Source organism: Rana temporaria, chromosome 1 (assembly GCF_905171775.1).
Source record: "Rana temporaria chromosome 1, aRanTem1.1, whole genome shotgun sequence".
Classification (NCBI taxonomy): domain Eukaryota; kingdom Metazoa; phylum Chordata; class Amphibia; order Anura; family Ranidae; genus Rana; species Rana temporaria.
The window spans coordinates 376,525,348-376,547,946 of NC_053489.1; the positions used below are offsets into that span (position 1 = coordinate 376,525,348).

Below are 22,599 nucleotides of genomic sequence, written 5' to 3' on the forward strand. Positions count from 1 at the left end.
CCTGGAAGGCTCTGTATATCTCCTCTTGCGTTATTGGGGCCTCTAAGGATTCAATATCATTTTGAGAAATTTTAGGTAGTTTCACTTCTTTTAGGTATTCCCTAATTTTCCTTTTTCTAATATTTTCTTGCTCTTGAGTTTCATTGGTTCTTATTGAGTATAATGAGCTATAAAAAGTCCGAAAGGATTCCGCAATTTCAGACGTCTTATATTTCATATGGCCTTCTTGATTTTTTATTTTTTCTATATAGTTTTTTTTTTTTTTTTCCCCAGATACTCTAGCTAGATGTTTCCCTGGTTTGTTCCCCCATTTATACCTCTCTTTTCTAACATTTTTGAATATGTCCCTTGTTTCCACCTTCATCAAATCTCTGAGCTGGGCCCTCTTTAACACAATTTCTTGATATACTTCACCTTCTCCTCGCTCTTTATGCATTTGCTCCAGATCAGATAGCTCTGTTGTTAATTTTTTCATGTTTAATTTTCTTATCTTTTTTTTCCCTGCTCCTATTGAGATTAGTTTCCCTCTGATATATGCCTTATGGGCCTCCCATACAGTAGCCACCCTTACTTCAGGTGTATTATTAAAAGTGAAATATTGATCCAAATCCGTTCTCACTGTATTATTTACCTCTGTATCCTCTATAAGTTCTTCGTTTAAATTCCATGATCCTTTTCTTTGCTCTATGACTTTGAATCTAATTTTCACCATTACAGGAGCGTGGTCTGAGATTGTAGTTACCCCTATTGAAGTTTTAACTACCTCTTCCAGTAACTCATGGTCTACCATTATATAGTCCAGTCTTGAGTATGTTCCATGCACAGAAGAATAATAGGTATAGTCCCTTTTATTTGGATATGTAATCCTCCAAGGATCAATTAAACAGTAACTGTGCATTTTTTTTCCTAATAATCTGAGCCGTTTAATATTTCGCCTCAGTGCCCCGGACGTACTATCAAGTTGATAGTCCATTGAAAGGTTGAGGTCTCCTGCTAGTATTACGTGTCCTAATTTAAAGTCCATTAAAACATTCAAAATCCCCCTCAGGTATTTATGTGGTTGGCTATTTGGGCAGTATATATTAGCTAGCGTGTATTTTTTTCCTTGGAGTACTCCTTTTAGAAACAAATAGCGACCCTCCGGGTCTACCTTCCTATCTTCTACTGTAAAAGAGATGTTCTTCCCTATTCCTATGGCGACCCCCTTAGCTCTCTTTTTTGGCGAGTCCCCATAGTACCAAGTGGGAACTGCCCGAAAATACAGTCTAACATTAGAATCCAATGTTATGTGTGTCTCTTGCAAAAAAAACTATTTCAGCGGAGTACCTTTCAACCTCTCTTAATACCATATGCCTTTTTTCCGGGCAACTGAGACCTCTTACATTGTATGTTAAAAAATGTATATTTGTCATATCTTTTTTTTTTTTTTTTCTATCTTTCTCAAGTATGTATGTTCTTTCCTGCTGCATGACACACAGATCTGAATCCCTTCCCCCCCCCCCCTCCTGATCCCCGAACCACTCCTCCCTCCCCTCCTTTCTTCTCCTCCCCCCCACTCTCCCCTACCCTACCTTGCCCCTGTGTTCTTCATATGGGGCTCTCGTCTCCCCTCCCTCCCCCCTGGTCAATCCCTGACCCTATGGTCATTTAGAGCTTTTTCTATTTGGCGCTCTTTTGCTCCTCAAGCTAAGGTGGAGTTCTGTTTTAGCCCGGTCTCCTATCCCCTCAATAGTGGGGAACTGGGGAAGGAGTACTCTCCGGGTCCCCACTCTCCCACCCCGCTCCTATTTCTTACTATATTGAACCCCCCTGTCCCCCCCTCCACCCACCTCCCCCCTCCCCTCCCCCGTCATATGACACCATTAATATTTCTTTATTTTTTGGTATTGGGATGTCTAAACTCTGACAGAATTCTGGCACTTCCTCTAGAAACCTCAGCCTTGCTGAGATACCGTTTTTCCTGCCTATTAGGCAGGCTGGGAATCCCCAATTGTATTGTATATCATGTTCCTGCAAGACTCCTAACAATGGTTTTAAACTTCTTCTTTTTAACGTTTCTTGTGACAGGTCTTGATATATTTGAATATTACGTTGATCATATTCTAAAGGCGACTTCCCTCTCAGTTTTCTCCATAGTTGATTTTTCTCTTCCCAACTTTCAAATCGAACAATAATGTCACTTGGGTAATCCTGTGATCTCTCTCTAGAACGTCTTATCCTGTGCGCACGTTCTATTTTTAGTGGGGAAGTTGTTTCTCTTTCTAATATTGGATTACAAATTTTTCTTATTATTTCTGGAAGATCCTCAGCCTGTGTCGTTTCTGGAACTCTGCGTATTCTTATATTCTTCCTTCTATCTCTGTTTTCTTGATCTTCCAATTTATACGCCTGTTCTCGTTGGTTTATTTTTAATGCTTTTATTTCGTCTTCTAATTTTTTAACTGAGGTTACATTGTAGTCGACTTTTTTCTCCACTTCTTCCACTCTTTCCAATATATACCCCATATTTCTCTCCATCTTTTCCATTTGCGATTTGAGTGATCTTTCTAAGGCAGCGAACATTCCTTCCATTTCCCTTTTTGTTGGCAAAAGTGTCATGTCCTGCGTATCTTCCTTATTTCCCTGTTCGAGGTCTGTTTCTTTATCTATTTCTCTGTCTTGATCTGTTCTAATCTCTGAGAGTGACTCTGAGGGTGTTTCTAGGTCCGCCAATAAATTAGCAACCCCTTTTTTCTTGTCTTTTTTTGTCTTTTTCTACTTGGCCTCCTCTGCCAGTTGATGGTTTTTCTATATGTTGGTTATCTCCATTTATCCCGTGGGTCACAAATTTGCACATCGGTCCTGGGCTTTGACTTAAGCGGGGACCTTTGGAATTGCCCCACCTTTCGCCACTTTTCCCCTTGTGGTCATCCTTCGCCCCTCTCGGTCCTGCAATAGTCCTGCTTATTTACCCGTGCTTCTTGCCGCACCTAAGTTGTAACTGCAACACTTTACAGAGGTTTTAAAGAAAGTCAGTTTTTGCACTTGTGGGGGGTGTTTCGCCCTTTATGTACACCTATTCCTCTTTTCTCTTCCTTTTCCTTCCTTTCCTCTCCCTTCCCTCTTCTATCCCACTATGAGGAAAACCACACGAGACAATACTTTTTGGTGTTTCTTATCTCCCAATTTTCAGGTTGCTATAGTCCTTCTGCTCTTTGACTTTGGCTTTGGATTAAAATTATTCGGAGCACCCCGGTGTCCGTCTATCTCCAAGACCTCCTTTTACAGGTTTTTCAGGGCTCTATAGTATAATTAATTTATACTATCTGTTGTACTTTTACCGTTATATCTGCCAGTTTTTAATCCCGTTCTCTGCCAACTCGTATGTATACTGTATATACTGAAGTATGATGTGAAAAGAGTTCCATGTATGTTACAAAAAATAAAAAATTCTCACGGCCTCTTTTATAAACACATAGAATGACAATGATGAGCTCATATCTCTTATGTCACATCATTGCCTATTTTCATGTCAATCACAACCAGTTGCCATTCTCCTCAGTAAAAATGTCCCATTGATTTTTTCCTTAGTTCTTAATTCTTAAGAGGACGTTGTACTCACCACTCTGATGGATGAAGATGAGCTCACAAATGTACTCACCAGTCTGGTAGCTTTCTAGCAGGAGAGGGGAGAGAAAAAGAAAATAGGAACTGCTGCAATAGATTTCTACTTATTTCAAGACCTACTATTGATGGCATTGGTGGGGCCAGCCAGAGACTCGGTCTTCTCAGTTAAAATTGAAATATAGTGTTTCATATTTCACTTAGGCTGCAGAACTGCCCGGCTCTGTATCACCCCTTCCCTCAGCCTTCTCTCCCGGAGCGGCGCGGCACACCTCCACTTCCACTTCACAGCCGCCTGCACGCTCCGGAGGGCGAGGAGGACTCAGCACAGCCTGACACCACAAGGGGGCTCCGGCCCCCACTCGTCTCTGCGGGGGCCCCCCCCACCTATTCGACACGCCGTCTCAAAGTGTGTCCTCACGCGGCCGCCCGCCGTCGCAGCACAGCCAGCAGGGAAGCCGGGGAAGCCGGGAAATCCGTACAGCCCACGTGTCCGAAGTGTCGGCTCAGGCAGACCCGATCGAGGATGGGGTAGGTCCGATCATATCAGGTACTTCGATCCGGGGGAGGGGGGAAAAAGGGGGTGCCCTAGTGGAGGGAACGAGGGATCCGGCTCCCTTTCATCTCCGGTCTCAGCGTGTGTTCAGAGCAGGGACGGAGAGCGGGCGCCCCCGTCTAGCTACTCCTCCGCACTGACCGCGCCATCTCCAGACTCCTCCCTCCCCCTCCTGCTGAAGCCCTTGTAGAATGAGCTCTAAGTTCTTTTGGTGGTGTTTTCTCCATAACACTAACACTCTAGAATAGCTGCCTTGATCCATCTGGCAATTGTCTTTTTGGACACTTGTTTGCCCTTCAGTTGGCCGGCGTACAAAATAAATAAAGCATCTGACGTTCTGAAGTCATTGGTCACTTCCAAGTACTGAAGTATACACCTTCTGACATCCAGGAAACTTAATTCTTGCCCTCTGCTGTTTTTTTTGTGAACTGCAAAATGAAGGTAAAACTATATCCTGGGATTTATGAAAAGTTGTCGTCACCTTTGGAGTAAATCCTGGATCTGTTTGAAGAACTATTCGATCATCATAGATCTTCAAAAAAGGTTCTCTAACCGATAAAGCTTGTATTTCTCCTATCCTGCGCGCCGTTGTGATGGCTATGAGTAAAACCGCCTTTAAAGTCAATAATCTCAAAGATGTTTCTTGCAGTGGTTCAAAGGGAGGTTTGATGATCCCACCAAGTACCACCGATAAATCCCATGTGGGACATTTTTGTGTCTTGGGCCTTTTGTATTTCGTCAATGCCCTGCAAAAACGAGAGACCAACGGGTATTCTTGTAGTGTCTTTTCTAAATACACTGAAAGTGCTGCAATCTGAACTTTCAGTATACTGAGCACTAGCCCTTTGTCAGCGCCTTGCTGTAAAAACTCAAGGATAGTCGGTGTACCCATTTTCTGGTTTTCAGTGCACCAACTGTTAAATTTTTTCCAGATTTTTTTTGTAAATGGCTCTGGTGTTTGGCTTCCTTAGCGCTCAGAAGCGTTGCTACTACCTTTTTCGAGAGTCCTTTTGATTTCAAAAGGTCCTCTTCTGTAACCAGGCCGCCCATTTGAAATTTTCCTGTTTTAGGCCTGTTAGTGGACCCCGACACATCAGGTCTGTCCTGTGAGGTAGAAGCCATGGCTCTTCTGCTAAGAGAGACTGAGTAGTTGAGAGAACCAGGCTCTCTTGGGCCAGTATAGTGCAATTAGTATGAGTTTCGTCTGTTCTTGTAGAAACTTCTTTACCAGCCGTGGAATCAGATGAACCGGAGGGAAGGCATAGCACATTTTGAAGCTCCAGGGGTTCTGGAGAGCGTCTATCCCAAGAGGTTGGTCCTGCTGGTTTAGCGAGAAGAAACTTCACCTGAGCATTCTTCCGAGAGGCAAACAGATCTATGCTTGGGACTCCCATGTAATTTCTTTGAACACCTCCGGGTGTAGTACCCATTCCTCTTGGGATATCTCCTGGCGGCTGAGAAAGTCTGCCACTTGGTTGTCTTCTCCTTTTAGATGGACTGCACCTAGTGACAGCAGGTTCCCTTCTGCCCACCGGTATATCTGATTGGAGATGTAGCTCAGAGATGGGCTTCTTGTGCACCCTTATTTGTTCAGATAAGCCACTGCTGTGGCGTTGTCTGAGAGTACCAGGATGTGACGACTTCTCAGTTGGTTCTGAAAAAACTCTATGGCTTTGGCTACCGTTCTCTCCAGTTTGAGGATGCTTTGGCTTCCTCCGGGGACCACCTCCCCTGAGCAGGTTGCCCTGCTAGGTGAGCTCCCCAACCCCAACTGCTTGCGTCTGTGGTCAATTTCTGGGAGACCAGAAATGACCAAGCCAGACCCTGATTTAGGTTTGTGTGGACCCTCCACCACCATAGTGACTTTTTTTTACTGATCTTGGGAGTAATACCGACTTGTCCAGAACCCCTCTTTGGTTTTTTTAAGAGAAAAAACTTTGAAAGCGGCCTTAGATAAAACTTTACTGCAATCTGAATAAAAGCAAGTTGAAAATATGTGCGGAAGTCCATATGAAGGATGTATCACAGAAAAAATTCAAAAATGACAGAAAGTTCTCCGAACGGGGTGAAATTAGATGTCCAGATAATATCCTGTGAATCTGTATAGCAGATGACAGAATCCTCCACCACTTAAAGCGGTAGTTCACCCTCACTTGCATAATTTTTCCATCGAGACAGGCATTGTAGCGCGAGCTACAGTATGCCTGTCCCGATTTTTTTACCCCCGAAGCTCACTGTGTACCTGTACGATAAAGATTTCGGGCTCCCGCGGGGAATGGGGCGTGCCTAGGGAGAGGGAGGATGATTGACGGCCGGCCCTGGCACGTCACTCTCCCCGAAGACAGCCGGAGTAGGTCTCGGCTCTTCATGGCGCCTGCGCACAGGCTATGCGCAGGCGCCGTGAAGAGCCAAGCCTATTTCGGCTATTTCCGGAGAAGCGTGACGCGCCAGAGCCAGCCGTCAATCATCCTCCGTCTCCATAGGCACGCCCATTCCCCGGTATCTACGAGTACAAGGTGAGTACGGGGGTAAAAAAATCGGGACAGGCATACTGTAGCTTGCGCTACAATGCCTGATTTTATGGTACAAAAAAAAAAAATATATTTTTTTCGTTCATAGGGTGAACCCCCGCTTTAAGTTCTAACTGCTTACCAGAGCAAGAAATTAGTCAGGAATGTAAACACATAAACCAGTTTAAGGGATTCAGGATATGCTGTCACTCTCTCTCTATTTTCACCAGTCTTCTACATCAGACTCATCTCTCTCCATAGATATGACCCAGAGGAGAAAAACACTAACATAGCGTGATATCGTTTTAAAAAGTTTAATAGTAAAGGTATTGCACTCGCATGTATGTAGATAAAAAAGTGCGTGTATCAATAATAGCCGGCCGGCTCTACTGTCCGCTCGTCCTTCCGGGTAGACAGCGTGGTACGAATCGTGGCGACGTCAGCACGCCGCTCCTCCCTAAGAGGAAAAGAATCCACCCCAGCGACTTCAACCACAGTTGCGCTTCGTTGAGGTCCCTTACCAGCTACGCTTCTGATGGTGCTGCGAACAGTAGATCAGTAGATCTACTGTTCGCAGCACCATCAGAAGCGTAGCTAGACAGATATGGTATTACGGTCATAGTCTTCAACCCTAGAGGGGCTAGAACCTCTGCGAACACCTTGGTAAATATCCTTGGTGATAAGGACAACCCGAACGGAAGAGCTCTGCTCTGAAAGTGGTATTCCTTCCCTTCTATTTCTACTGCTAAACTTTGGTATCTCTGGGATTCTTCTCTGATGGGAATGTGAAGATATGCGTCCCTGAGATCCATGGTCGCCATTGAATGTTTCTGGTTTCAGAATGTTCTTGACAAAAAATGGATTCCATGCGGAATTTTTTGTATTGAATTGTTTGATTCAAGGGTTTGAGATTCAGTATCAAACGAAACTTCCCGGAGGGTTTCTTGATGACGAATACATGAGTAAAAACCCTTTTTTTCTTTCTTTGGAACTGGGATAAGGACTTTTTGAGCCACCATCTCCCCTAGGAACAGAGAAAGAGCTTTTGCTTTTTCTGGATCTCTGGGGAGTTTCGTCAATAGGAATCTCTCTGGAGGATGGCCATTGAATTCCAGAGCATAGCCCTATGCGATTATTTCTAAAATAAACCGATTGGCTACCTTCCTACCCGCAGTGGCAGAAAACAACCAATCTTCCCCCTACTGGCACTTGGTTGTCACTGTTTGGTGGCCTGATTAGCAGCGCCAAAGAGTGGATTACTTTTGGTTTTCCTTTTGTGACCCGTCCAGTTTTTTTCTTCGGGAACTCTTTCTTTCCCTCTTGGGGATGATCTCCTCTTAGACGATGAAACCTTTTTTGTGGAAATTTGCGTTTTTCAGCTGTTCTCTCCAAGGCCTCATCTAGGCCTGGACCAAAAAGTAAATCTCCTGTGAATTACCATTGCATAATCTCGTTTTGGATGCAGCATCACCTGTCCAGGTTTTCATCCAAACCCCACGTCTTGCTGCGACAGCTAGTCCACCTGACCTTGCTGCCAGTTTAACGGATTCTGCGGAAGCATCCGCAATGTAACCCACTGCCTTAGAGAGTACTGGAAGTGTCTTCAGGATCTCCTCTCTAGGTGTCCCATGTTTGACTATGATCGTGTAAGCTGGGTTAACCAGAACTCCAGATTTCTTGCCACACAGGTGGTAGCTAGCGCTGGTTTTAGGCTGGCGACACTTGTCTCCCAGGCTCTTTTTAGGATGATATCACCCTTCTTATCCATGGCGTCTTAAGTGCCCCATGTCTTCAAAAGCTAATAAGGAATTTTTAGAGATTTTGGAAAGTGGTGCATCCAATTTTGGATTTTTGTTCCACACTGTAGCAGTATATGTTGTAATATTGATATGTGGGTGTAGATATATATATATATTAATGTATAGATATGTGGGTGTAGATTAATATATATATATATATATATATATATATATATATATATATATATATATATTAATGTATAGATATGTGGGTGTAGATTAATATATATGTATGGGTTGGTGTCATATTATTGTGTTATAGGTCTAACATATACAGGCCGGATTTCGAACCTGTAATTCAAGGAAGGGTCTCAAACATTACTCAATCAGTTTAATTAAATTAAATGATAAGTCTAGTTTACACATCAGGCCTGTAAGAGGTTTGTCTATTGTCAAAAAAGGCAGAAACAGGATGGAGCCGTTTTTACATATCAAACCACTATTCAGATCTCATGCAATCCAATTACTTATTAGAGGGGGGCTCATTAGTATGCAAGGATGCATACTAATTAGTGACTTTGGCTGAATCATTTACCTGTTGCAGGATTTCCTGCCCTTCAAATAAAAGATGACCAATCTAATTACTTATTAGAGGGGGGCTTATTAGTATGCAAGGATGCATGACAATTAGTGACTTCGGATGGAGTCACATCCTGTCTTTTAAGAGTGGCAGGTAAATATGTCCTGCTGTCTTTCTTTTGAATAGCTGACCAATTTGATTGGTTGTCTCTTAATTGAAACAATATATAATGTTGGGATTTTCTGGTTATCAGTTAGAGAATATACCCCCACGTATTCTCTGCATGAACATGTGAAGGCACAGATCTAGAAGGGATCAGAACATGTATTCTCTAAGATGAGACTTTGACACTACATTACTTTGTTGGATTCTTGTATCGTCTGTGGACTTTGTATGTTATTGGAAGTTCCGTTAAATGCGTTCTCTGGAGAACCTGGTGAGTTGCTGCGGAACAACTTAATTTACTTCAGTACATTGGATCTTATGGTTCTGTGTTAGACATATAAATTAGATCACTACACACACCTCCTTTCGATCGTCACTAAAAAGGAAATCGCTTTTTGAGACTGATCTGTCCATTCGTTTTTCACGGTATCGGACATCACCTGATGAACTGGGAACACCTTGGAATTCTTCCTCATGACCTAATGTACCAGGGTCTGTTTGGAAGGTTCTTCTTTTTCATGTTCAATTTCCAAAGTTTCATAAATGGCCCTAAGCAAATCATCCAGATCCTCAAGCGATAATTTGTAATTGGGTCCCTTTCTTCACCTCCCCCTCCTGTTCTGGTCTGGTTCTGAGTCGTCGCTGGCCATCACGCTAGCTGCGCTGCTTCCTGCTCGCTTCCTTACAGACTCATGTGACCCTGATGCGACTTCCGATCTGGGTGAGGCTATGGGAGAGGGACTTCCATAAGGAACTGTTGGGGGTTTTACCTCTGTCATACATTTTTTGAGATCCTTAAAAGGTGTTAGCCATCTCTCTTACGGATCCAAAAAATGTTGCATACACATCTTCAGATTGCTTTTTAACCAGCATGTCAATGCAACCTTTGCATAGCTGTTCTGTGTACTCCAACGCTAACTTGTTAGCACATTTTGCACACCGCTTTTTGTGATTGGGCTTTGGGTCCTTAGGCGTTTTCAGCGGTTAACAGATAAAAAACACAGAGGCACCAGGGTGGTGAGACTACAGCACACTCCACCATATAACACTACAGTTCACATCCGGTGACACTAGTACCCCTGTAAAAACCTCAGCTAAGCTAGTGACCACCACTATCTAGCTGTCCCCTTAAAATGGATACAAAGGTCACCCACGGGTGCCTACCTGTATCCTGCTGGTACTCACGGTTCCCGAAGCTTGGGCTGATGGCATTTCATCCTCCTCCTGCATCCTGGGATCCTGTGGCGTCAGATACTGCCATCTGCAGCCGCGTTCACATGTGCTAGCACTAGCGCCGCCATTCATTCTCCCCATGCCTTTAAGGGGTTGACCAGGTCCCTGGCGCACGTCGATGACGTCATCCCTCCCCGGAAGTGACGCCCCGCGTCTTCAGGGTCAAGCTAGCTTCCCACATGGGTACACGCCTCCCACCGGAGCCTGCCAAGGGGACGCCGCATCTCCGCCTTTCTCCACGCCTGGGCACAGAGGGGGAATGAATCCGGGACACCACCTGCTGTAACAGAGGGTTGCCCGTGGCCACATAAGAAACCGCCCACCACCGCTATTTAAATCGCGCCGGTGAGTCCCCTGACCCCCTGCCATTCTGAGGCTCCACCGCTGTGCCTTCAAGCTGTGCACAAGCCGCTGCTATTCCAAAGACCCCTGTCCATGTCAGCCCATGAAAGATGGAGCCCCCCTCAGGTCCTCTGGCAACATATCTCCTCCAGATGGAGGAAACACTAAGACTGACCAGGGACCTGAGGGACCGCCTCTTAAAGGGTGAAAAATTAGTGGCAATGTGTTTCCTGATTGTGAGGAGGAGCTCCATCTCTCAAGGGCTGACTTGGAAGACGACTGGAGGAAAGAATGATTCGATCGACTTGTTTTGCCGTGTTAATCCCAGCTCTCCCTCCCAACCTGTGATGTAGGGAGGCCTAAAGTCTGGAGGTGGGGATATCAGCAGACTGCATGCCTCACCGGAGACTGTTCTAGGCAGAGAACCTCAAAAGGGGTCAGTTGCCTCCCAAAGGTCGGGGGTCGGGGCACAGTGAGTCAATGTAGTGGGATAGTGCTGGGCAATCTTAATGGTAAACTGCAGTATTGGTGGAGTGGAGACAAATTACAAAGTACGTTAGTAATATTACATAGAAAAATTGTAAATGGGACATTGAAAAATAGGATTTTTGTACTCACCGTAAAATCCATTTCTCCGAGTTCATGGACGGACACATCAGCCTTTGACCTTAGGGTATTATGCACCTTCCTTCTAGGAGATTAGACAGAAACAGCACTTTAAAGTGTTAAAACACTTTTCTCAGCATAGCTCCTGCCAGGGGGCGTGGTCCCCTGGGTATAACCCACACTCTGCCTCAGCAGCTCCAGTTCGTAACAAGCAGTACAAACAAAAAGGAGGGGTGGGTGCTGTGTCCGTCTATGAGAAATGGATTTTACGGTGAGTACAAAAATCCTATTTTCTCTTCCGTTCATGGACGGACACAGCAGCCTTTGACCTTAGGGACGTTCCGAGGGGTGGGAAAACAACACAGCAAACCAAGCTACACCCCAAACAAAAACCAGAGTTTCTCAACGGAGGAACTGCCACCTGTAACACCTTGCGGCCGAAAGAGGCATCCGAAGATGCACTCACATCCACCTTGTAAAATTTTGAGAAGGTGTGGATTGACGACCAGATCGCTGCCTTACACACCTGTAACACAGAGGCTTGATGACGGAAAGCCCAAGAGGCACCGATCGCCCTGGTCAAATGCGCCGTAACTTGAAAGGGAGGCGCCTGCCCCTTCAGGGCATAGGCCTGAAGCACAATCTGTTTAATCCACCTAGAAATGGTGGCCGACGAGACCGCCAGACCTTCCGGAATGGAGCCGTAGCAGATAAGTACACACGTATGGCCCGAACCACATCCAGGGAATGTAAAATGGCCTCCTTCGGGTTTTTCGGCCGACACAAGGATGGTAACACAATGTCCTCAATGTAGAAAGCTGAAACGTCCTTTGGGAGAAAAGATGGCTGCGGCGGCAGCACCACTTTATCCTCATGGACACCCGTCTGACTGAGGTAATAGCTACCAGAAAAACCACCTTCTGTGACAGAGTCAACAAAGGGATCTTCCGAATGTCCTCAAAGGGAGCACGTTGAAGCACCGAGAGGACTAAATTCAGGTCCCATGGGGCAGTGGAGAACGCACAGGATGGGCCACATGCCCGGACCCCCTGCACAAACGTACGCACCAAGGAGTGCGCTGACAAGGGTCGCTGAAAGTAAACGGCTAGAGCCGAAATCTGACTCTTAACCGTACTCAAGGCGAGAGCTTGATCCACCCAACGCTGTAAGAACAACAGAATCCGGGACATCACGCATGTACGGGGGTGCCAGTTCATCTCCTCACACAGAGATGTAGGCTTTCCACGTACGAAGGTAAATCTTTCGTGAAGTAGACCTTCTGTGCACGCAGCATGGTAGAGACCACGAGCCTGACAGACCCCGGTCCTTCAGTACCTGTCTCAACAGCCACGCCGTTAAAGCCAGCAACTGTAAAGCAGGGTGGAAGATCGGACCCTGCGACAGAAGATCTTCTCTCAGGGGTAGACGCCAAGGGACGTCTGCCACCAGACGCACCAGGTCCGCGTACCAGGAGCGGCGCGGCCAATCAGGATTGTTGGAATCCCTTCGGCTTCCCACTCTGCGGAGCAGGCGAGGAAGAAGTTTCAGAGGAGGGGAAGGCGTAAATTAGACGATAGTGACCCCAAGGTGCCAAAGACGCATCTGACGCGTCCGCCCATGGGTCCTTCGACCTGGCCACGAACCGTGGCACCTTCCAATTGAGACGGGATGCTAGAAGGTCCACGTCTGGAGTGCCCACTTTTGGCACAGACTCTGAAACACCTCCGGGTGGAGTGACCACTCTCCTTGGTCTAGTGTTCTCCTTGGTCCAGGGACCACCTGGCAAGGCACAACTTGATTGCTCGGAGCTCCAGTACATTGATCGGAAGGCGGGACTCCACCCAAGTCCAGCGCCCCTGGGCTGACTGGGTGCCCCAAACGCCCCCCCCCAGCCGGAGAGGCTGTCATCCATCGTGACCACTGTCCAATGGCACCGCAGAAACTAATTCCCGGTCCGAAGCACTGGAGACGTCAGCCACCACATCAGGGAGGAATTGACCAGGTGATTCTTTTGAATCTGGTGATCCAGAGATGAAGGGAGCTTGTCCCAACGTGCCAGAATTTCCATCTGTAGCACTCGGGTGTGGAATTGGGTATACAGAACTGCCTCAAAAGAGGCCACCATCAGACCCAGAACCCTCATGCAGAATCGAAGGGATGACCACTTCTGGGTCGACAACTGCTGCACCGCAGATCGCAGTGTCTGAAGTTTCTCTGTCGGGAGAAAAACTCTCGCCACCGATCGCAAAAACCTCTGGTGCTTTGTGCATATGGGAACATGTAGGTATGTGTCCATGATATCCAATGACGCCAGAAAGTCCCCCTGATGGAGCGCTGCCACCACCGAGCGAATCGACTCCATCCGGAATTTTTGCACTTTGACATAACAATTGAGGGCCTTGAGGTCCAGGATTGGACGGACCCCTTTCTTCTTGGGGACTACAAACAGATTGGAGTAAAACCCCTGAAACCGTTCCATCGAGGGAACCGGCACAATCACCGGATGATCCTGGACAGCCCCTGACAGATCCTTCCAGCGATCCGGAGGAAGCTGGACAGAAAAAATCTTGTTTGGTGGACGAGAGAGAAACTATCTTGTACCCCGAGGAAACTACTTCGCAAACCCAACGGTTGGAAAGAAGAGACCTCCGAGCCGGGAATTTGGCCCCCCACCCGAGACACGGGCAGACCTTCATGTGGAAGCAGGTTTGTCCGCAGGCTTGCGCTAACCAGGTGCGCTTCTGCCCTGCAGCGGGGTCTTAGCACCTTGAAAAACTTTTTCCTGCCACACTGGGCGGGCGAAAAAAAACGCTTGGGGTAGTAAAAAAGGTCCCTTGCTTACGGCGAGGCTCCTTGCCCTTCCCAGACTGTGGGAGCAGAGTGCTCTTACCACCTGTGGCATCCTTTATGATGTCATCCAGGGACGCCCCAAAAAGCCGTTCACCCTTAAAGGGTAAATCCACCAAGGCCTTCTTGGAGGACTGGTCCGCAGACCAGCACTTCAGCCACACAAGGCGGCGTAGTACCACCGCGTAGACGGAGGCCCTGGAAAGCAAGGGGAGCGTATCCAGGGCCGACTCGCAGACAAACTTCAGACCCTGAACCAACTGTTCAGCCAGGTCCACACAGGTCTCGGAAGCACCTTGCCGCCTCCAGCTCCTGTAGCAAAAACTTTGCCCGTTCGGTAAGTGTCTGCGACACCAGAGTCCCGGCCAAAACGGTCTTTACTGCCGAACCCACTGCTGTGAACATGGAGCGGGCCACAGCCTCCACTCTCCTGTCTGCGGGGTCCTTAAAGGCGGGAGCCCCTTCCACCGGCAACATGGTGGCTTTGCTCAGTCTGGACACGGGAGGGTCCACTGACGGAGGAGAGACCCACTTTTTAAAAAGTCCTCCTCAAAGGGATAACAGGGCGCAAAGTATTTTGGAACAGCAAAAACTCTGTGCGTATTCCATTCCTTGTTATAACAATTTGTCCAAATATGGAATACAAGGAAACACTCGTGCGGGGTGGCTTGCGGAACCCAAAAAGGGACCGGCACATCCGATGCCTCCGCCAAATTCTCAAGTTTCTGAGTATCCCGCACCGCAGTGATAAGAGCTCCAACAAATTCTTTATCATGCACTGACCCTGAAGCAGAGTCATCCTCACTGTCCGCGTGGGTTAAGCCCACATCTGACATAGCCGAACCAGAGCCAGACGCAATAGCAGGGCCTGACTCTTGTGTCAGATACATCCCCAGAAGCAGGCTCAGGGAGGGGGCGCTTTTTAACTCCCTTCTGGCCACAAGTCGCCTCAATCCTGGCGAGAAACGCCTCAAGACTGCCGTCATAAGCCTCTACAGAGGCGGCAGGGGCATTAAGGGTTAACTCAGGCATTGCTGGGGCAAAAGCTCCTGGTTCAGGCTCCATATTGTCCCCATCGCTATGCCACCCTGGCACTGCAGGTAGAAAAACCCACCGGTCACCTCCCGGCTGCAAAACAGAAGGCAGAGGGTCCCCAGGGAACTCACCACCCTACCCGGTTGGCAGTATGAGCTAAAGGGCTGAGAAGTGCTGAGACGTGTTGGCTGCGCTGTCCCTCAGGGAGAGATTTGCGGTCTATTGCTGCGGTATTTCAGGCACTAGAGGCCAATACTTTTCCAAGATGGCTGCCGGCTGAGGTAAAAAAACACCATGCGGCTACAAGAAAAATGGCCGCCGAACAATGCAAACCGCATCCGCGGCAAAATGGCGGCCATACGCAGTTTAAAAAAGACAGTGACACCGTAAAAAACACTGCCAGCACACACAGCAAAACCCCAAACGCCACAAAAAAAACACAGCACCCCACAACCACGGTCCCCGGTAGCGATAGAACCCCATGAGGGCCCCCCTTACAGCCGCCACCCAGCACGGGGAAGGAGGGAGAGAGGAAAGCAGGGCGGACCCTCATTCGACCTCCCCAGGGAAGCACCAGCTTGTCGGCCAGACACACTGACAAGGCCATAGAGACCGGTCATATGTGCGCCCTGGAACATGTAGTTCCCCGGCCACCCCTGGAGCAAACGGGGCATGTCGTGGACGACCCACAGCTGAGCTGAGGGCCGGCACACGCTCGATGGCCGAACATGGGGGGACTACAAGAATCAAGACCCAGCCTGTCACCCAGTCGGCAGTTGATAGAATCACAGGATTCAAAAATGCAGGAACAAACAAAATAAAAGCGAAAAAAATCGCAAAAAAACTCAAGTACAGGGACTCCAGAAGGCCATGTCTCTCCTGACGTTAGGCAGAAAAAAACTGGAGCTGCAGAGGCAGAGTGTGGGTTATATCCGGGGGACCACGCCCCCTGTGAGGAGCTATGCCGAGGAAAGTGTTTTAACACTTTAAAGTGCTGTTTCTGCCTAATCTCTCCTAGAAGGAAGGCTGCTGTGTTCGTCCATGAACGGAAGAGAAATAACTTTTTGCAAGTAAGCCATGTACATATGGCATTGGATGGCAATCCTCTGGGCAACAAGGTTTGATCATAGGGGACATAGATACATAGGTCCTGTGTACTTCCCCAGGGGCATACACAGGATCTTCCGTCCGCTCTCTCTTTGTATCAGCTGTCAATAGTAATCTGCGGCAGCTGATTAGAGAGCACGCATTACAAATATCCAGCAGCCTTATCCTCAAATCCAACACATACTGGAGTCGAGGTGCGCTGCTGACTCTATGATCAACCAATTTGAGGTAAAAACGAAATCAAAAACTTTTGATTAGGAGAAATAGATATATTTTTTGCATACTATTGGGTGATTGGCAAACATCACTAGGGCTTTTATGGACCTAACCATGTGTTTACCAGAATATCTGGAGGTGCAATTGATTAACTAACATTGTAACTTTTAAATCATATGCACTTAGATAAAATGTATTCACTAGATTAAATGTATTTCCCAACATGAGGATAATCTACATCTTGGCTTACCAATTGGGAATACAATCCCCATCACTCCTATTATCCTTCTATATCGTCATTCTAGGGATATGCATGTAAGGCTTGCAATTAACATTTAACATTAACCACTAACATTGTTTATAAATATAAACCTAGTTCATATCTTTAATGAGCTTAATTAATTTAGTGACAACATTTTTATATCTATACCATTTATATATAAATAAAATACAAATATTACACATTTTCATCAAAATACATTAATTAAATTGTAGTGTCAAATCTATATGTATGTGCATACCATTTTTGATTCTTATATCTGAAATAATTTTTAATTGACAGACTACGCATCACGTGTCTATCAACATTCAATGGCTCTTTTTTTTTTCCACCATATCCAGGTATATTGCCACTTGCCACTTGCTCATCCAAGTAGCTACGCTACCTGCATATTTTTATCATGGAGCAAAATCCAGTACAATATTTCTATTTGTATTATATATATCTTTTAGGGATCTTCTGTTTGTGGCCCCAGTACAGTATATGCTTATGGTTTTACCGTTGCGCTGGAGTGTGAGGAGACAACTCTCCTCAGGGACTTAAGCCACCTTTTCAAGTTCCGTGTGATTGATTTTGATAAATGCCTTACAATGGCGATCTCACTGGTTCAGCTTTTTGTGTTACCTGCCTATACTTTTTAATGTTGCATCATGAAATACTGAAAATCACCTTGCTATCTAGTATGTAAGTGGCTCATTGAAATGTTCTGTATGTCACGTACTATAATAATTTTCCATTCATGGAATAATAAAAAAATCTATATCTATATATAATATATATATATATATATATTATATATATATATATATATATATATATATTATATATATATATATATATATATATATATACACACACACATATATATACACACACATACACACACATATACACACATAAACGCACACACATACACAATTTGGATACAGTGTTGCACAAATGAGTACATACAGGCTAGCAGAACTGAAGCAGTAAAATACAGTTAACATTTTTACAGTGCATGTCACATGCTCTGCTTTATGAATAGCACTATCATTTTACACAAGAAATGTTTAGAAAATATTTGCCAATATTTGGAGAAATTAAAACATTTTAAGGAGGAGTTTGGGAAAGAAAAAAAAAAAAAAAAACACACTGGCTGCAGCTATCGCCCTCTGTCTCTAAGCCAGAGAACTGAGCAATCATGTAACTGCTGATCACTCCGTTCTTGGGTCCCCTCTGCCCCTCCAGTGCTAACTGGAGCAAGAGAGGCAGCCGGATCGGTGCGCTGAGAGCTGGAGTCAGCTTCTGATCAGGCATCTGAGTGGATCCCAACAGTGTCGTTGGAATCCTCTCAGAGACTGGAGTGACTGAGTGCAAAAGTGCATTCCTGTGTCCCACCTGAGTATGACCGAACAAGCTTTGGCCATATTCCTCTAACATGAATTAATGTAAATTGATAACTTACTTGTGTTTTGTTTCGACATCCTCTGCATTCATAGGTGTGGGTTCTGGTGTTTGCAATTGCCATTAATCCACATAGATTACAAACATGTACTTGGTAGGGGTCAGAAGCTTCAAACAATCTTTCACGAAGAAACTGTGCAGCACCATGGGCTATTTGACAGTCACGTTCCATTTCTCCAAAACGAAGACCTCCATCACTGAGTCAGACAGCATTCCAAGAAAAAATAAAAATAAAATAATTGACACACCTATATGGTAATGGCTCCATTTAACTCAAAATATGGATAGGAAAATATTGTTCTTCATGGGTATTAGGGATGAAACATGATGGTTACATATCCCACATAATGCATTTGACCTGTTTTTGGCAAGAATATGAGTAAAATTGCTTTTATATACGGGTGAAACGTGAAAAATTTGAACAACATGCAAAACGTTAATTTTATTTCACTAAAGCAACTTAACCACTTGAGACCCGCGCTATTGACAAAAGACGTCAACAGCGCGGGCTCTCAGGTGCCAACTGGACGTCTTTGGACGTCTTTTTAAAAGCATTACCCGCGCCTCTGGGGGGGCGCGCAGCGGGTAAACACTGTGCCGCCGCATCGCTGGGGAGCCAATGCGTGTACCTGGCTGGGCGCGATGTCCGCCTGGTACACGCGATCGTCGGTGACACGGCAGGTAACAGCAGGGGACGTGGAGCTCTGTGTGTAAACACAGAGCTCCACGTGCTGTCAGAGGAGAGGAGACCGATCTGTGTCTCTTGTACATAGAGACACAGCATCGGTCACCTTCCCCAGTCACCCCCCTCCCCCCACACAGTTAGAACACACCCAGGCTACACCATTTAACCCCTTCCTCACCCCTAGTGTGTTAACCCCTTCCCTGCCAGTCACATTTATACAAGTAATCTAGTGCATTTTTATAGCACTGATCGCTGTATAAATGTGAATGGTCCCAAATTTGTGTCGAAAGTGTCCGATACGTCCGCCGCAATATCGCAGTTCCAATAAAAAAAAAATCGCAGATCGCCGCCATTACTAGTAAAAAAAAAACAAATTATAAAAAAAAAAATCATATTTCTGTTCCCCATTTTGTAGCCGCTATAACTTTTGCGCCAAACCAGTCGCTTATTACGTATTTTGTAAAAAAAAAAAAAACGCATCGGCCTTAACTGAGAATTTTTTTTTTTATTTTTTTTTTAAATTGGGATATTATAGCAACAAACAAACAAATATATCTATTTTTAAATTGTCGCTCTTTTTTTGTTATTAGCGCAAAAAATAAAAACTGCAGAGGTGATCAAATACCACCAAAAGAAAGCTCTATTTGTGGGGAAAAAAAGGACGTCAATTTTGTTTGGGAGCCACGTCGCACGACCGCGCAAATGTCAGTAAAGCCAAGCAGTGCCGAAAGCTGAAATTCGCCTGGAACGAAGGGGGTTTATGTGCCCAGTAAGCAAGTGGTTAAAAGGTGAAATATATGAGATGGACTCATTACATGCAAAGCTAGAGAGTTCAAGCCGTGATTTGTCATAATTGTGATGATTATGGTTTACAGCGCATGAAAACCCCAAATCCACAATCTCAGAAAATAGTAATTACATGCAATCAATAAAACAAGGATTGTACATAGAATATCAGACCTCTGAAAAGTATAAGCATGCATACTTATACTTTTCAGAGGTCTTATATTGTTCCATGTACAATACCCAGTACTTGGTTTGGGCCCCTTTTGCAGCAACTACTTTCTCAATGCGGCATGGCATGGAAGCTATTAGCCTGTGGCACTGCTGAGGTGTTGTGGAAGACCAGGATGCTTCAATAGCGGCCTTCAGCTTTTCTGCATGTTCAGTCTCATCTTTCTCTTGGCAATGCCCCATAGAGACTCTCAGATGAGGCGAGTTTGTTGGACAATCAAGCACAGTAATCCCACGATCAATGAACCAGCATTTGGTGCTTTTGGCAGTGTGGGCAGGTGGCAAGTTCTGCTGGAAAATGAAGTCAGCATCCCCAAAGAGCTCTCCTGTGGAAGGAAGCATGAAGTGCTCCAAAATCTCCTGGTAGACAGGCTGTGTTGACCCTGGACTTATGAAGCAGTGGACAAACACCAGCAGATAACGTGGCTCCCCAAATCACAGACTGGAAACTTCACACTGGACTTCATGGCATCTTGAAGTGTGTGCCTCTTCATTCTTCCTCCATAATCTGGGTCCTTGGTTTCTAAATGAGATGCAAAATTTGCTCTCATCAGAAAAGAGGACATTGGACTGAGCAACAGACCAGGTCTGTTTTTCTTTAGCCCAGATAAGATGCTTCTGAAGAAGTTTGTTGTTTAGGAGTGGCTTGACAAGAGGAAAAAGACATTTGAAGCCCATGTCCAGGATCCTTCTGTGTGATGGCTCTTGATCCACAGACTCCAGCCTCAGTCCACTCCTTGTGAAAGTCCCAACACTTTTGAATGGCCTTTTCCTGACAATCCTCTCCAGGCTGCGGTCACCCCTACTGTATGTGCACCTTTTTCTTCCACACTTTTCCCTTCCACATAACTTTCTATTAATGTGCTTTGATATAGCACTTTGGGAACATCCAACTTCTTTCGCAATGACCTTTTGAGGCGTTCCCTCCTTATGGAGGGTGTCAATGATGGTTTTCTGCACAACTGTCAGGTCAGCAGTCTTTCCCATGATTGTGATTCCTACTGAACCAGATTGAGAGACCATTTAAAGCTCAGGAACCCTTTTGCAGGTGATTTCTGAGATTGCGGATTTGGGTTTTCATGAGCTGCAAGCCATAATCACCACAATTATGACAATCACAGCTTGAACCATCTTGCTTTGCATGTAATGAGTCTCTCATACATTAGTTTCACCTTTTTGTTAACAGAAGTTTCACCTTTTAAGTTGGATTAGTGAAATAAACTTTTGCCCGCATCGGGCTGCTCTTTGTTATGTTTATTTTAGCGGACTCCTGGAGGCATGTGGGGTGGAGGGTATGGCATTTTGGGTAGGGGTGCACTTTCATTGTTTGCCAGGTTGGCTGCATTGTCCGTTTCTATTCCTGCTTGGTGGGACTGGAAGTGCGGCTATGCTGCGCTGGTCCACTCGGCCTTCCAGAATAGATAGCCTTGTTGCTGTTGTCTCTGGGAGCCCGAGGGACCTCTAGGCCTGCATTGTTGGCCTAATTACCCATGTTGTGATACATTTTTGTATTCAGTACTTGCTCTTTTCTGAGCTCTTCTTTGCACTTTTATGTTCTATGCACTTCTCTTTCATTCCTTTCTTACTGTCGCTTCCTTTTCCCTCTCTTCCGGCCCCTGGGGTGTCTGGACAGAGTAGTTCATAGTCTGACCCTTTTGACCCAATGACCCTTGGGTTGTCCCTGAATGTTCAGGGCGTGAATTTCCCTTAAAAGCGGGTCAAGGTTTTCAAATACCTCAAACAGCAGAATATAGACATATAGAATATAGACATAGCATGTTTACGGCTAAAAAATTCTCACAAGCCCTGCACAGTCATGACCTAGTGGACATCTGGTGGGAGTTCCACCACCTCGGTAGGGACTACACTCATTACTCCCACCCTCACCATTCTCACTCTAGGATCGATCATATGTTTGTCCTATGGAAATACCTCCCTTTAATTCACTGTCTCTATCCTAGCGGCCCCTTGGTCAGACCATGACCCTGTTCTTACTGTTAGTCACTCACTACTTGGCAAACCACAACACTCCCCTTGGGTGATGAATGATTCTCTTTTGTCCATTGAGACTATTTTCACTGACATCCACAAAGCTTCTGAAGAATATTTTAGACTTAACACTGGGACATTCTCGTCTCCGGTGACACTATGGGAAACGTATAAAGCTGTCCTTCAGGGCCATGTTATTTGTATAGCGTCAAAAACGTAATAGGGAGCGAATTCAGGCTCAGAGCAGCGTTTGGAGACCCTGTTTATGGCCTTCAAACATTCCCCCACCCCTGCCAATCGCAGACTTTTAGACAAGGCCCGTACAGACTTAGATTAATATGTAACCAACGAAGCGGAGCGCACCCTGCGCTGGGCCCAGCAGAAATGGTATGCCAAGGTGAATAAGCCAAATGCAATGTTAACCAATAGACTGCGTACTTTTGCCCGAAATTTGATACAATATCCTTGTGCACCCGTCACAATATCCTCACGGGCAACCCTCAGCGGATCTTGGATGAATTCCGTCATCATCTTGCTAAACTCTATTCCGCCCCTATTCACTCTACTCAGAGCCTGGATGCCTTCTTGAAGGATTTACCCTCCCTATCCGATACTCGCATGTCTCTTATGGACCAAAAATATACAG

General features: G+C 45.7%; 1 protein-coding gene across 1 annotated transcript in view; it reads right to left on the reverse strand.

Annotated features, from left to right (window-relative positions):
• The window catches only part of POLR2B (RNA polymerase II subunit B), a 601,249-nt gene that overhangs the window by 37,941 nt on the left and 540,709 nt on the right, over window positions 1–22,599 (reverse strand). The window contains 1 exon segment of the mRNA XM_040322519.1: window positions 18,267–18,462. Coding sequence (XP_040178453.1) covers window positions 18,267–18,462 — 196 coding nt within the window.